The 16917-nt window shown below is 41.2% G+C and overlaps 1 protein-coding gene and 1 non-coding gene across 2 annotated transcripts; one reads left to right on the top strand and one right to left on the bottom strand.

The window, feature by feature from the left end:
* The first annotated feature begins 5909 nt into the window (after positions 1 to 5909).
* On the top strand, positions 5910 to 6000 carry LOC143523702 (small nucleolar RNA SNORD88). Its single transcript, XR_013133447.1, has one exon. It is a non-coding gene; the product is annotated as a small nucleolar RNA SNORD88 (small nucleolar RNA).
* A 1765-nt stretch (positions 6001 to 7765) lies between these two features.
* LOC143522572 (TOG array regulator of axonemal microtubules protein 2-like) lies at positions 7766 to 9727 on the bottom strand. The gene is made up of 3 exons (XM_077016281.1): positions 9560 to 9727; positions 8937 to 9142; positions 7766 to 8249 (listed from the first exon to the last, which is right to left on the bottom strand). Exons 2-3 carry the CDS (start codon positions 9133 to 9135, stop codon positions 7990 to 7992), a joined length of 459 nt encoding a protein of 152 aa, XP_076872396.1. The 5' UTR covers positions 9136 to 9142; positions 9560 to 9727; the 3' UTR covers positions 7766 to 7989.
* Positions 9728 to 16917: the final 7190 nt, after the last annotated feature.

Here is a 16917-nt window from a genome sequence, read left to right as displayed (position 1 = left end):
TCTAATTGTTTAGATGTCGATTGTCAAACTGTAAGTGGATTAAATAAAATTGGATAAATTATATTATATATATTTATGTTTTAAGAATATTTTTAGGCCCTCTGAGAGTATATGTATATATATATATATACATACGGTCTCTGGTCTCAACACAGCTCCCTGTCAAATACTGCCCACTAGTGGGACAGTGATGTAGTACAAGTGACAAACTATAAAAAAAAAAAACATACATTGCATAAAATTATACACATAATCACCATTAATAGGTTAAAAGCAGGAATGCTTAGATGTATAATAATTTATAGCTATAGTAAATTATATATGCTGTTTCAGTGTGTGGATTATAGTTCTACTGTAAATTAAACATAGAAGTTATTTTTGTTGTATAGTCAAAGTCAAATTTATTTATATAGCTTTCACAACACGTCACAAAGCAGCTTTACAATCGTATGGGTCCAGATCCCTAATGAGCAAGCCAAGGCGACAGTGGCAAGGAAAAACTCCCTATGGTGGTGGGGATTAGGAAGAAACCTTGGGAGGACCAAGACTCAAAAGGGAACCCATCCTCCATTGGGTGGCCCGTTAGCACAAGTCCGTGGTGCGCAGGCTGGTTCTACAGATAATGTTTAAAGAGAGGTTTAAGGAAATCTCTCTTATTATTTGAGTGTTTGGAGTTGATTTAAGTGCTTTAGCTAATATTACTGTCATTTAATTACCCTCGCATAAGACCCAAAAACAAACACAAAAAGCAAGAACAAATGTTCAATTTAACCCACAAGCACTTAGTGTTGTGCTGAAGTCCTCCCTGAGGCCGGTCTGCAAAACCACACCCACTCAAAGGGGGCGTCAGTTCTGGCTGGGCTGGCTGGGACTGGAAGGCTCAGGTGGTAGTGCGTTGTGACCTGCTCTCGGGCAGGTAGAGGACCATCTCTAGAGACACCAGCACATTGAATTCAAAGGCGATCTGCTCCATCCTGCTAATGTGGAAGCTCTCCTCCAGCTCCTGCAAAGAGCAGAGACAGTGAGGGGCGGAGTTAGTGAAGGACCTGGAGCGCTCATTCTGATTGGCTGAGCTTCATGGGAACATGTGTTTGGAATTCAGTGAACAGAGCTCCAGAGCATGATTATACTTAGATATTATTGAAGCCATTTAATGAGAAACCTAACAATATCTCGCAGCAAACCGCTTCTTTGTGTATATTAAATTAATTCCGATATTAGCATTGTATACATCATAATAATAATAATACATTTTATTTAAAAGCGCCTTTCACAACACTCAAGGACACTTTACAAGAAATAAATAAAACAAAGACTGACTTTTAGTCATTACTTGGGTAGCACACATATTCTGAATGAGCAATTTTAATCTAGATTAATTTCAAGATTTCAGTGAGTTTAATCTAGATTTTAAAAAATTAATCTATGCCCACCCCTAATACTTATTAATTCTGCTGGTTTACCATTATGTAATTATATCTGGAAATATAAATATAATTTCTATTAACTGGTTTGCCACAACCACCTGAAATGACTTTCTGATCTCTGACCTTAACCAGAGTTCAGCAGGACTTCTTGGCAACACTGTCCATCACGTCAGCCATGGCAGTGCAGGAAATGACCTACCGCCCACTTCCTGGGGTCCAGCACTGATGATGAGTCTGAGCAAGAGCCAATCAAAGCTGGCCTCACAGGGGAGGGGATGAAGATGCGGATGACCAGCAGATAATCACCACGTCACCCCCCCTCCCCTCACACACACACACACACACCGCACGTCGCCACCGCGCACACACACACCGCAACATACCTGTCAAGTTTTGTATTTAAAAATACGGGACATTTCACGTATATGACGTCATCGCCTAATTTGCATAATCGGTTATTTACATATAGCTGCAATCGAGGCTGTAGGAGAGACGAAAACATCTTTGGAGTGGCAAAAAGTGAAGAATAAACACCCCAATTATGTTTTGAACTACAAATGAATAAAAAAATTCAATTTTCTAGTGGTATTTCTAGATACAAACGGGGACATCTCCTGGGCATATTTCTGTGCCTTTAGCCCGCGTTCGTGCTTGGCAGATTGTTCGTGCTGACGGACATCGTTCCTTCCCCCATGAGAGGCACTAAAATCACAGCTACATATCTTACAGAATGAGTAGCTATGCCCCTTCATGCTCCTCTTTAGGAAAGTAAATTCCCTGTCCCATTCGTCAAGGTACTTACACGTACGCTTAGCTTTTTTGGCAGGACTGCCTTCTCTCGTTAAATCCATGTCTGATTTGTTGTTCCAGGTTTGCTCCCACTGTCAACACTAAACCCGCGAGTTTTCAATTTTTTATTTTTTTTAAATAAAAAAAAATATATATATATATGCCACGTATTGCTGTGTGAAAACAATCCTACATTACTTCCAAGGTGGCATACTTGAGATGTTTTGGAATTATAATTGGGGTTCACACACGTAGTGTGGGGAAACCTATTTTTGCAATTTAGGGTTCACACACATCTCAGGACTGTCACACTGTGCAGTTTTGAAACATTTGGCCACTAGGTGGCACTATTTGTGAATCATGCATAACTTTTCCAAATCTTTGCTTAGGAAAATGAAACTTGATTCTTTTGATTCCTTGCAGTCCACCTGACAACTTTGCAATTACAAGTCCTATTAAAAAAGGCGTAGTTTTGTCACATTCATCAATTGTTTGAAAATAGCACTTTTCTAACTAGTCCTAGGAATTTGATCCAATGATGGCAAGAGTGGCATGGGCATAATCTGTAGACACTGTAGGTAAACTATTTTTAAAAATTGTTGGATTTTTTTTTATTTTCAGGTGGGTCCATTTTCCCATTATATCATTGAGGCCATATATGACCTATATTGCTATAATTCATATAAACATGTTGATCAACTCCCAATTTCAAAGCCTTTTATAGACTGAGGTCCTTCAGGTATGCCAAGTTTGGTTCAAATTGGCCTGTCGCTACATTGTCCAAAAACCTAAGAAATCATAAAAACTCATGCTGCAATCCTGTTATGCAGAATACAGACAAATAAAGGGTCTTGTATGAGTCAGATCAATGAGATAAATAACTTTGCAATTAGATCTCATAACAAAAGGTGCACTGCTTGACCAGAAATGAACCTTTTATTTCACTAAAATGTCTTATTTCATTACTGTAATATCAGTATGGTATTACATGGGCTCCATTTACTGGCCAAATACTGGAACTGACTGAATAGTACATACATAAGACCCCATACACACACACACACACTGCTGATCTCAGCATGTGATTTAGTTCTTTGATCTGACTCAATTTCCCAATACACATTTTGATCGTTTTGGGCCTTTAGTGCCTCAATTGAATCTTTTTGTGCACACATTAATTTATTTATGGCCCCATTAAGGCCAGAATGCCTATTTGTGTGTGAACCCGCCAATCGCCGGCTATGTTTCAAATATTATGTTTGTCAATTTCACATTATTTCAACCTTTCACTAATCAAATCTCAAACATATGGTCCTGTAGATGAGGAGACTTCATCACCAGTAAAGAGGGGTCGCGTGGAGACACACGGGCGGCTGACAGAGACTGCAAAAGACGGCACAGTGTGGCATGAAGAACAGATCGGAAGACATGATGGAGTGCATCCAAGCCCAAGTAAATGCAATACCACGAATGGAGAGCCAACTGCGTTTGCCCTACGGAAAGAATCGAGTCGCTTACAGAGTTTCCTCTGTTTCGTTTCTATTGAAATGCTTCGGATCATACAGGGGTGGACTGTCCAGCATGCACGCCAGACACAGCAAGAAAACTGGTTCATGTCCCTCGCTGAGCTAAAGGCGTTCATTGCAATCCTCATCCTGCGAGGTGTTGTGCGCCTTCCAGCGGTGCATGACTCATGGTCTACAACACTGGGAGTGCCCTTAATCACCAAGATTATGTCGCGAAACCGCTTCCAGGACATCATGCAGCACCTTCACTTTGACGACAAGTACACACGCAGTGAACGAGCTGCAACTGACCGGTTTGCTGCAATCTCTAATGTTTGGGGGTCTTTCGCTGCCAATTGCATCACTTGTTACAACCCAGGAAGGCATATCACCATAGATGAGCAACTTTTTCCAACTAAGACCCGTTGCTCTTTTCTTCAGTACATTGCAACAAAACCCGACAAGTTTGGGATAAAGTTCTGGGTGGCATGTGACCTGAAATCCAAGTATGTATGCAACATCATCCCATATCTTGGCAAAGACTCCAGTCGTCCCGTGGGGGAAAGACTATCGGAAAATGTGGTGATGAAGCTTATGGAACCATTTATGGACCAAGGAAGAACTGTTACCACAGACAATTTTTTCACCTCACTGTCACTAGCAAGGCAGTTGCTGGGCCGGAAGACCACCCTCCTTGGCACAGTAAACAAGATTCGTCGTGAGCTTCCAGACTCTGTCAAAAAGAATTTGGGCCGTGAGGAATTTAGTACACAGGTGTTTTCAACCTCTGGTGCCACGCTGACCGTTTACGCGCCCAGACGGAAAAAGACTGTCTGCATCCTCAGTAGCATGCACAGTACGGTGGAGATTGGAGACACCCGAAAAAAAAAGCCAAACACAATCACAGACTACAACAGCCTAAAATGTGGTGTGGATGTCATGGACCAGATGGTGCGAAAGTACAGTGTACGTTCAGGAACACGGCGTTGGCCAGTCGCTGTGTTTTATAACATGATTGACATTTCATGCCTGAATGCACATGTGCTTTTTCAAGCATGCACTGGGGTAAAAGAGAGACGGTCCGAGTTCTTGGTGAAGCTTGCAACAGAACTTGCACAGTCTCATATGGAAGCCAAGGAGGTGTCCAAGGTAGAGTTTCAGCAGCAACAACCCACACCTGACACAGGGAAAAGGGCATTGTGCCAGGTTAAGTGTGGCTGCAAGAGTAACCGTGCCACTAAGCGTTGTGGTTTTTGTAAAAGGTTCACATGTGGCAAATGCAGAAAGGAGATTATGTGGCAGTGCCAGGTGTGTTTAGACAATTTGTAAGTGTGCTGAGTCTATTGGGTTTTCATACCAGTCTGACAACAAGCAATGTAGCTCGCTACTGCACAATGACTGTATGTACATAAACTTCTTAGCAGTTTATATTTCTGTTTCGTTTACATTTCCATTTATGAATACTTATCATAATGTTGCATGCTTATTTTATCCTTTATTACTATTTCGTTGTACAGAGCAACACGTTTCTTTACTGTGCATATACCAATAAAGTTTCTCGTGATGTTTTGCACTGGGCTCCAAAAGTACATTGTGACAAAAGTGCGTCTCTACTAATGACATGGCAGAGACTGAGGGGATTATTAATATTTCAGGGCGAACCCTTTCGGTATTCCGGCGAGGGCATCCTTAACCGGTGATGAACGTCATTTAGGCCTACCTAATCTTTTCAAATTCAGAGTTTGTCATATGCACAGAGGGAACAGGTTTCCTTAGATACAATGAAAAATTTACTTTGCTCCTCGCTAAGAATGCCAAATATGTCATTAACAAATATCTAAGTATATACAAGCACATATCTTAATCAAGAAATACACACTAAATAAATAATTCATTTTGAAATGAGCTTTAATTTCCTTATAAACTACAATCAACGATTGAGTACCCATGTGCAGTTAACAGGATTTGACCCTACCTTATTTCTTGACGACACATGCATGGTGGTCTCTGGTTACAGAATTCAGTGGTCACAGATGTCTAACACGGGAAACAAGCATAAGACCAATTCAGAATAAAAGGCCATGACTGTTAATCTAAGACAATTGTTTTCTCTTTCAGGGGACATCGTCCATGCATCCTGGGGATGAGGTACGTGATTGACTAAGTCTTGAATCTGGAGTCTGAAGGTTTCCTCCTGTGATGATTTTGCACTGGGCTCTGAATGTCTGTGGCGAGAAAAGTGCACCTCTACTCTTGACATGGTGGAGTCTGATGGGGGGGGGGGGGGGGGAGGATGTTAAAGAAACTGATTCAATAGCTTTATCACCGTACTTTGTAAATATACAGGCGGGACTAATTTTGTCTTGAATTTTGTTTCAGGTGGTGTGCTCTTGACTCCCATGGCTGAGGCTCTGTGAAGAAATTCTGTAGTGTCATTATTAGGGCTGGGTATCGATTCAAATTTCAAGAATCGATCCGATTCCCATTCTGAAGATTAAGAATCGATTTATTTCGATTTAATCCGATTTAATCGATTCGATCCAATTCGGGGTTTAGTGTTATTAAAAATGTATTTATTTGAGCTGTTTCCTGACTATGTACAGAAGCAACATGTTAAAACTAGTCATCAATATTAATCAGCAAATAGTTACTGGTAGTTGGTAGTTACTGATGGCTGGAAGACTGGTGAAAAGGGTAATCATAAATCTACCTTCAAGAAAGGTAATCCAGGACAATAAACAGAGGACATCTTTGAGGTGTCTATATCTGCAACAGTGGACTCCTACTGGGACACTAACCAGTGCATTATTATTATGATTGAAATAATTAAGAAGTCACCCAAAAGCTGTTGCTACCAAATGCATTTTTATTTTAAAAGTGCTCACACTTAATAAACTGAAAGTATAAAATGTAAACGTGTATTTTTCTTTAAAGTAAGAATATAATAACAGAACTGTCACGTTACGGTCCCCGACCCCTCCCTGTTGGGCGTGTGTTAACGTTGTCTGCGTCTACTCGTCTGCGTATCTCCGTGGGTGCGGGTGCGTCTTGTGATAATCCTCACCTGTGACTCGTCTCGTCATCACGCGGGGGTAAAAGTTCACTAAAAAATCGATCTTTGGACGTACGAATCGATAATCAGATCATCATATGCGAATCGATTCTGAATCGGAAAATCGATTTTTTCAACACAGGCCTAGTCATTATCCTGGTCTACAGTCATGGCCAAAAGTTTTGAGAATGACACAAATATTATATTTTCACATGATCTGCTGCCCTCTGGTTTTTATAGGTGTTTGTCAATTGTTTTTAGCACATACAGAAATATAATTGCAATCATATGAGTAACAAGCTTTTATTGACAGTTAGAATGAGTTAAGTTAATACTGTGCCATTACACTTATTAGCTATACACAGTGCTTACTTTGAAAATCAAACGATGCCAGAACGCAAACAGCGGCATGAGACAAGGGGTCAGAGGCCAACAATGTCACCGGATCGCAAAACAAAATTACAATGTCACCGGATCACAAAACGCTTAGGCACACAAATGTTAAAATAACAAGCCAATTTGTATATATAAATTACTTTTAAATTATTTACATGTGTTTTATAAGTGTTTAAGTGCAGAAGTGCATACAGATTTCTTCATAACTTATAATTAGTAGGCTTGAAAGTTACTGGATCAAGGCAGACAGTTCCCAGAACGCACCCTTCAAAATGAGAGTTCCTGGATCCTGTTCCGGCAGGATCCGGCTCAAATTAAGCCCTGGCTATAGAATACAAAAGTAATTTTGTGAGTCGTAGCTTTTTCATTTTTTAAGACTCCTCATTGAAAAGTCACATTACACATACCAAACAACAAAAAGACTATAGATCCTTGTTCCTTGTGCATGTGATAAATTACATTCTGCACAGTTACCTCAGGATATGTCAACAGAAAATAACAATCATAGAACAATATATATCTATAGTCACCATGACAACAGTTATCATGATAAGTGTTAGTATTTCAAAATGCAAAAAGAGCAGAGCTCCTAGGCATGTTAAACCTGATGTGATTCGCTAAAATCTGTGCTCCTTATTTAAAAGGACTTCTGAGTTTAAGGATTTAGCTTTCTGCTAATTCAAAATGTTAAAAACGTTTGACTTTCTTCCTCTCTCTTTCATTTAAAGTGCAGGCACAGTAAGAAATACACAAACATCTCCATCTTCAAGTAGAATCCATGTTGGGCTTTATTTTGGTCTGGAGGTCTGGCTTGCAGCTCTCAGTTGATCGGGAGGTTCTTCACAAACTCTCTTAGGCTCTTGCGGATATTGGAAGGTTGGGAAGCAGCACAGTCCAGCAGCGCCGGACCCATGTGGGCATGAAGGGCTTGGCATAGGTGGACAGTGGCCCCTCTCACGCTTCCACCCCTCCCGTGGACCGTACCACTGTTGCTGGAGGTCCCCAGGAGGTACCAGAGCAGAGGAAGCACCTTCTGCTCAACCAGTTGTGGCTTGCAGGGGTAGAGTTCCCTAACCAGCTCTATAAAAAGAACATTTAAAAGGAACAAAGATAAATAAATCAACCCTGGACAGCACTGGGTTATTACAGAAGCATTTTTTTAACCTAGAAAGATTTAATTAAACTAAAGTGACAGTATTTGGTAACTATGGTAACTCTCTGGAATGATTATTATCAATATTATAAATATTATTAATTAATATAGGAATTAAAGTATTTCTGGTAAATCTTTTATCTTTTTTTTATCTCTGGCATCTCTTAGCATATCAGTGGAATTACTTTCTGAAAGAATTGTTTTTTGATAAATGTATTTGAATTTGTAGAATATTTCTGTATACACAACCACAAAAGATTAGACACTGTATATTGAACAAAAGAGCCTAAGCACATCCACTGTAAACTCCATTATTTAACTATCTGCTGTCAGATAATGCAAGATCTCCTGTCAGTCTTACAGAAATATTTTTTCTTTATATTGGACTGTGCCTTAATATGAAAGGAGATTTTCATTTGATCTGCACCACAAACATCTAGCCAAAGAGCAAGAACATTCTTTTACTGATTTGTGTGAACCTTTTTCCCAACCTAGCAACCTTTCATCAAAAGATACAAAGGTAAAACAGAACACAATCATTGTTGTTGTTGTTTTTCTAAAGCCCAGTGGCATGTGTCCTTCAAGATGTTTTGTAAAGAGAGAAAAGAACCCACCAAGGTTATTGATGAGAGCTTGAATGGCAACTATTGTTGCCATGTAGATGGCGTTATTCTTGGAGTTGAGGTGATTGTCCACTATAGCTGGGACTAAGATGTAGACCACTTGGACCAGGTTGTCTCTGAGCAGTGTGATTATCTTCTGTAAGGCCTCCAAGGCATAGAGGTTAACCTTGCAGTCGTGCTTTGAAAGCATCAAATACCTGTAGCAGAGGAAGAGAGGTATAGAGCAAGCCGCCCATGCATTCATCAGGCACTCACCATATCAGTGCCGTTAAGCCCTGGAGCTGATTTGATTTCAAGCCCTTTCATTTCAACCGACTGATTTTTTCATAAGTCATTCACTTGGATTCTTTGGTTTAATGCAATTTCAAGGATACGCTTGGGTGAAATCTTCACATACATTGTAAAACAAGCTCACACTAACAATGGACACGACTGCCCTCCACTGTAATACTTAAAACTGATTGTTGTAATATTTTCTACTCTGAAGCATCTAAGCTTTTGACATTTCTTCAGATGTGCCAGCATTTAATGTTCTCCAACGTATGACCCCCCATACAGATCACTTCTGAAAGCTACTGAAAACATTAAAAATCTATTCAGTTCAAATGTGTTACCAGGAACATGTTGCCCACGACCATATATGGGTTGTCCTCGCAGTGGGCCACCAGCTGATCAATGCCCTTGATGGGCTCGCTGAAGTCTTTTGAACCCAGCAGGGCCTTGAGATGCTTGACGTACTCTGTCTTGTCTGCAATGCTGTGGATGTGTGCTCTGCTGCTGTCTTTGCTGAACACACACAAGAGAGAAAACACAAGGATTGGGTTATAGTGTCCAAACAGAAAATGGCTGCAATCAAATTAAACCAACATCAACACCATCAAAAATTGCAAACATCAAAGCAGTTCCAATCAGGATGCACTTTTTTGTTGTTGTTGTTTTGATTAACTGTTTAAATATTCACCTGCTGGCAAACTGAGGAGGAGGTACGCATGACTCCACAGCTGGGATAGAGTTCACGGGTAAGCGGTACGGTAAGGTTCTCAAGATACAAGAGGGGAGCGTTCGCTGAAATCAGCCGTTACCTTTCAGAGGTGCCGCGTCGTCTGGGCTCACGTCCCTCACCGTGTGCCTAAGGCTGCGCTTCATTCGTTGCGTGTTCTGACGCTCCACCTGTGCGGCTGGAGCTTCTTGCTGCTCCAGACGAGGCTGACGCATCTTATATCTTCGCATTCCTAGACACCTTTGTCCTCTCCTGGGAATACACACGTACGAATCACCACAAAACATGGAGTGATGATATTGAAGTCCACATATTGCTTCATACTTTGATTCTATCCCAAAGGTTTCAAGCCGGTTCATTTTGAACCATGCTCTGTCCTTTAACTACTGGGTCTGGGACTACACTGTGCATGCCTTACTGTAAATACACTGTGTGGTGCCACGCACTGCCCTGTACTTTATTATTTGTTTACAATATATGTTAGGGTGCCCGCCAAAAACGAACTTCTGAATTTCACATGTGGTACCCTCTCAGTTTGTTATATGGCATGATAGTAAATCACTGTAATTTTTTCAAAATTTTTATTGAATATTTAAAGGTGGCTCAATGTGTATAAAGTTAACACATTGGTTAATATACGATAGCCGCTAGTGCTGGGCAGTTAATGTTTACTTTATGTCTCATCAACCAATGTCAAATTATTAATGCACTATCATATATAATCACAACTCAAATTGTATTATTTTAAAGTGAATTCACAACTGCTTTAACTAAGTTTATGCTACAGCCAGTCCAAAGAATTATAAAATTCACGCAGTCTGCGATGCTGTGCTGCTACTGCTAGTGCTGAATGTCATCTGCAACACTGCCAGGCTCTGCAAACAATGATTTCCTGGCGACGGGATATCTGGCTCTGTGGCTCAAGACTGCCTGCAGAAGATACTGTTTCTGATCTTCATTTGTTGTAATTGGAAGTGTTGAAGTCCTGCATCAGTTTTACTGCTCGCTCTGCTCAATCATTTACCACGGCCAAACTGTCAACATATTTCTTTGCTTGTAGAAAGTCGTCACATTTCTGCCAAGTGTCAGGATCTGCTTGTGTAAGGAAGTCTGCATTCAACCCAAGAGTGTGAAAGAATGATATTGTTCTGTTTGTGCCAAAGTCTTGGAGTTCCTTTTCAGGAATGACACCAGGTTCAATCTCGATCCGTTTTGGTGGCTTAGTTTCATCAGAGCCGGCTTTCTGAAGGGCAGTAATCATATTTCTTTTGATGTTGCTGTTCACACCATCAAAGAATGCAAGAGCGATTAATTCTTCACTCAGGTACCATAAGTGTCTTCGCCATATAGTATCAACTTTATTCATGTTGAGCCACCAGTAAATATTAACCTACAGCTCTGAAACTTTGCAGTGTTTATAAACAAAGCTGGCACTACAATTTGGGAGGGTACCACAGTCAAAATTGCCAACTTTAATTTTTTACATTGGTTTGGCGGGCACCCTAATATATGTCTACCATCACAGTTTAGATGGTTTTTTTATTGCAGTCTGTTTCACCTAAAAGTTTTGTGAATAAGCTTTGTTTAGTGAGTAAACATGGGGCATAGTGGCTGAATGGCATAAAAAAAAAATCCTCATCATGTATCCAAACATGAATCGCTACCTTGGATTTCAGAGTGAGGACAGTGTTCCTGATGGTTGCCAGGTCTTTGGCAGGGATGCACTTTTCCACCATCTTATCAAAGTCATGGTGGGAGGACAGGAACAGCAGCATACGCCGGCCCAAGCGCCTGAGACAAAGAACAGACCCCAAAACAGGAGAGAACCGTGAGTGAGAGACCCGTAACTCACAGCACACCGACCATTTATCTTACCAGGTCACAATTTTACAAGGCCGTCTGTGTGTAGAAAACATGATAGTGCTTCTATTACTCTACAATTTAGCAGCATTTGCTGACTTCAGAGTATCAGACTAGGAGACTAAAAGAATCAGCAAAAGATTAGTATCTGGGAAACTGAATAAGCTTTGTAGAATTCTCGTTCTGATCCCAGTACTAACCTGGTTTCTTGGGAAGCGTCCTGTGCCAACTTGGAGACTGCAGGGATAATTCTCGCTATGACGTCTTTCGCCCCAGACAATAAGCGGCCAGCGCCAATCTTCTCTACCAAAGTAGCCAAGTGCAGAGCAGTACACTTTCTTACTGCAGCATTCAGATGACTTTTGAGGAAAACAGAAGGAAAAAAATTAGGGCATTCAAAAAAAGAAGGTAATAACTATTAATCCATCCAATCAATGTATACAGTAGGCCTACAACTTTTAGCTTCTATAAAGAAACTTAATACCCATATGTATGATCTAAGTGCACAATCAAATTATCATATTCTATTCGATGGCTTAGTTTGCACCAGTGAGTGTACATCTGTATTTTTTAAACAGAAAATGTTTGCATGTCCTCTGTAAGCTAGCTGACTAGCCTATTCTTTAAGCGGTGTGAAGGGCAGTTTGGATCAGAAGAGAGGAGGTGGAATGCAATAAAAATAATATTTAACAGGATAAATAACTAAAAATATTGATATAGGCCAGGGCAATATTTTGAAATAACAATGGAAAAGTAAAAACAGCAGCCAAAATCAGTGCTTTGTTAGCTTCTTGTGACTGTTGTTGCTATCTGAAAGCCACAGTTTAAAGCTCACTGCAGGCTAACTGACCAGAGTCCTCCAGCGAGAAGGGCGTTCATGCTCCGAATGGGGGTGCAGTTCTGCACCATGCTGTCCAGAGCTGTGTCCACGTCCTGCCTGATGAAGGCATTGGACTCCGCTGCTTTGTGAAGGAGGACCTTAGCTGTAGCCTCCACTTCCTGGTCCATCCCTTTCTGCAGGCTGGAGTACAACTCCCTCAAGGACACCACCGCCATGCGGGACACGGCAGAGCGCAGGTTCTGCACCTGCAGGAAAGACGACGTTCCAGCTCGTTTCAGTCACATCCAACACTGCCACCGCCATCGTAATAAGTATAATCCACCACTGCAATGTGTTATGTAGGCGGAAATACCTTAATCACTAATTACAGTTAGATATGCCATCTGAATTTCAATTAGATGAGAAATGTTTTTATAAAAAATGAATTTCAAAGTACTTTGCTAACGCTGACTTGACTTTGTCAGCAACATCACCTGTAATATGTACATGCTGATGGTGTCTGCCAATTTTAGAATTCAGACCGATACACAGTCAGCAAATCTAGTGGCTTACCTCTTGAATAAGAACAATGCAGACATCATGACGCCTGCTGCCAAGCACATCAGAGTGATGCTGAGCCAATCTACGGATGAACAGCAACCCTTCAATTTTCTTCTCCCTGTATGAAGATATTGAACATAGACACACACTGTAACCATCGGATACTGAAAGAAAAAAATGCTACAAGAAAATGGACAAAGAGGAAAAAACTTCACTAAATACATGCATACTTACCATATATGCAGAACACCATAAATGACTTGCTGTTTAACCTGCCCTAGCCAAATGCTTCAGAATTTTGCAGGTGTGACTTACCAGTCATCAGAGCTAAGCAGACTGAAGCTCTGAGCGAGAGCGAGGTCTGGATCGGAGAAGGTCCGTAAAGTCTGCTGCTCGTGGGGATCCTTCCTGGGAGGTCCTGGTTTGAGTTCATCTAGAGAAGAATACCAGAACCCAAACAAACTGACTAGGACTTTTAGGGCTACCAGCTCAACTTTGGTCAAATCAGCTTGAAGGCTGACAGCAAAACATTATTCAATGTGGTGAACTAGATTTAAAACATTGTTGTGTAATGCAGTGTTAACAGCAAAGCAATTTACATGCAAGTGCAGTGATCACACATGAAGTGCTGAAGAGCAGGCAACACTCATCAGAACTGTTTGAAAGGGACGGACATGCTCTGATCAGTCTGGTACCTCGTCTGCGTCGTGGCAGCATGTTTTTAGTAGGGACAGCCGTGGGGGGGCTGGGATGAAGCGGAGGACTCAAACTTTTGACGGGACTTCTGGGGGTGCGTGCGTTTCTGGAGCTTGAGGGCAAATCATCCAGGATGACACCGGTCTTAGTCTGTGCTGGAAGACTACTGTTCAGCTGCAGGTCTGATGGGAAAGAGGTTCACGGGTAAGCGGTAATGTAAGGTTCTCAAGAAACAGGAGGGGAGCATTCGCCGAAGTCAGCCGTTACCTTTCAGAGGTGCCGCGTCGTCTGGGCTCACGTCCCTCACCGTGTGTCTAAGGCTGCGCTTCATTCGCTGCGTGTTCTGATGCTCCACCTGTGCGGCTGGAGCTTCTTGCTGCTCCAGACGAGGGAGACACATCTTGTATCTTGGAATCCTAGACAACTTTGTCCTCTCCTGGGAATACACACGTACAAATCACCACAAAACATGGAGTGATGATATTGAAGTCCACATATTGCTTCATACTTTGATTCTATCCCAAAGGTTTCAAGCCGGTTCATTTTGAACTATGCTCTGTCCTTTAACTACTGGGTCTGGGACTACACTGTGCATGCCTTACTGTAAATACAATGTGTGGTGCCACGCACTGCCCTGTACTTTATTATTTGTTTACAATATATGTCTACCATCACAGTTTAGATGGTTTTTTTTTATTGCAGTCTGTTTCACCTAAAAGTTTTGTGAATAAGCTTTGTTTAGTGAGTAAACATGGGGCATAGTGGCTGAATGGGATAAAAAATCCTCATCATGTATCCAAACATGAATCGCTACCTTGGATTTCAGAGTGTGGACAGTGTCCCTGATGGTTGCCAGGTCTTTGGCAGGGATGTACTTTTCCACCATCTTATCAAAATCATGGTGGGAGGACAGGAACAGCAGCATACGCCGGCCCAAGCGCCTGAGACGAAGAACAGACCCCAAAACAGGAGAGAACCGTGAGTGAGAGACCCGTGACTCACAGCATACCGACCATTTATTACTATCTGGGAAACTGAATAAGCCTTGTAGAATCCTCGTTCTGATCCCAGTACTAACCTGGTTTCTTGGGAAGAGTCCTGTGCCAACTTGGAGACTGCAGGAATAATTCGCTCTGCACCAATCTTCTCTACCAAAGTAGCCAAGTGCCGAGCAGTACACTTTCTTACTGCAGCATTCAGATGACTTTTGAGGAAAACAGAAGGAAAACAATTAGGGCATTCAAAAAAAGAAGGTAATAACTATTAATCCATCCAATCAATGTATACAGTACAACTTTTAGCTTCTAAAAAGAAACTTAATACCCTTATGTATGATCTAAGTGCACAACCAAATGATCATATTCTATTTGATGGCTTAGTTTGCACCAGTTATTGTACATCTGTAATTTTTAAACAGAAAATGTTTGCATGTCCTCTGTGAGCTAGCTAACTAGCCTATTCTTTAAGTGGTGTGAAGGGCAGTTTGGATCAGCAGAGCGGAGATGGAACACAATAAAAAGAATAAACAAGAGGATAAATAACTAAAAATATTGACAGGGTGTCTACAGGTTTGACCAAGTGAAAATTTTGACATTTTAAGACTTTTTAATACTGTTTTCCAAATAAAATTAAAACCAACTCGCAAGAACATACACGTTAAAATAAAGCACAAAAACTAACTGATTATTAGTTTTTGTGCTTTATTTTAACGTGTATGATCTTGCGAGTTGGCTTTAATTTTATTTGGAATTTTATTTAATTTTATTTGGAATCTACCGATATCCGCCCCCGAATTTCAACACATGGCTGACGGAATTATTCCTCCCTAAATTTAGCTCCGCAAATTTAAGATATTTTGGTTGAAAATTTAAGACAAAATAAGACTTTTCAAGGCCTTATTTGACAAAAATTAAACTTAATACCATTTAAGACTTTTTAAGGACCCGCGGCCACCCTGATTGATATAGGCCAGGGCAATATTTTGAAAGAACAATGGAGAAGTAAAAATTATCTGAAAGCCTCAGTTTAAAGCTCACTGCAGGCTAACTGACCAGAGTCCTCCAGCGAGAAGGGCGTTCATGCTCCGAATGGGGGTGCAGTTCTGCACCATGCTGTCCAGAGCTGTGTCCACGTCCTGCCTGATGAAGGCATTGGACTCCGCTGCTTTGTGGAGGAGGACCTTAGCTGTAGCCTCCACTTCCTGGTCCATCCCTTTCTGCAGGCTGGAGTACAACTCCCTCAAGGACACCACCGCCATGCGGGACACGGCAGAGCGCAGGTGCAGCACCTGCAGGAAAGACAACGTTCCAGCTCATTTCAGCCACATCCAACACTGCCACCGCCATCGTAATAAGTATAATCCACCACTGCAATGTGTTATGTAGGCGGAAATACCTTAATCACTAATTACAGTTAGCTATGCCATCTGAATTTCAATTAGATGAGAAATGTTTTTATAAAAAAGGAATTTCAAAGTGCTATGCTAACTCTGACTTGACTTTGTCAGCAACATCACCTGTAATATGTACATTCAGACCGATACACAGTCAGCAAATCTAGTGGCTTACCTCTTGAATAAGAACAATGCAGACCTCATGAAGCCTGCTGCCAAGCACATCAGAGTGATGCTGAGCCAATCTACGGATTAACATCAACCCTTCAATTTTCTTCTCCCTGTATAAAGATATTGGACATAGACACACACTGTAACCATCGGCTACTGCAAGAAAAAATGCTACAAGAAAAGGGACAAAGAGGAAAAAACTTCACTAAATACATGCATACTTACCATATATGCAGAACACCATAAATGACTTGCTGTTTAACCTGCCCTAGCCAAATGCTTCAGAATTTTGCAGGTGTGACTTACCAGTCATCAGAGCTAAGCAGACTGAAGCTCTGAGCGAGAGCGAGGTCTGGTTTGGAGAAGGGCCGTAAAGTCTGCTGCGAGTAGGGATCCTTCCGGGGAGTTCCTGGTTTGAGTTCATCTAGAGAGGAATACCAATCAATCAATCAATCAAAATGTATTTATATAG

This window comes from Brachyhypopomus gauderio, chromosome 9, assembly GCF_052324685.1.
Source record: "Brachyhypopomus gauderio isolate BG-103 chromosome 9, BGAUD_0.2, whole genome shotgun sequence".
Lineage (NCBI taxonomy): Eukaryota > Metazoa > Chordata > Actinopteri > Gymnotiformes > Hypopomidae > Brachyhypopomus > Brachyhypopomus gauderio.
This window is presented reverse-complemented; position numbering and strand designations above follow the sequence as displayed.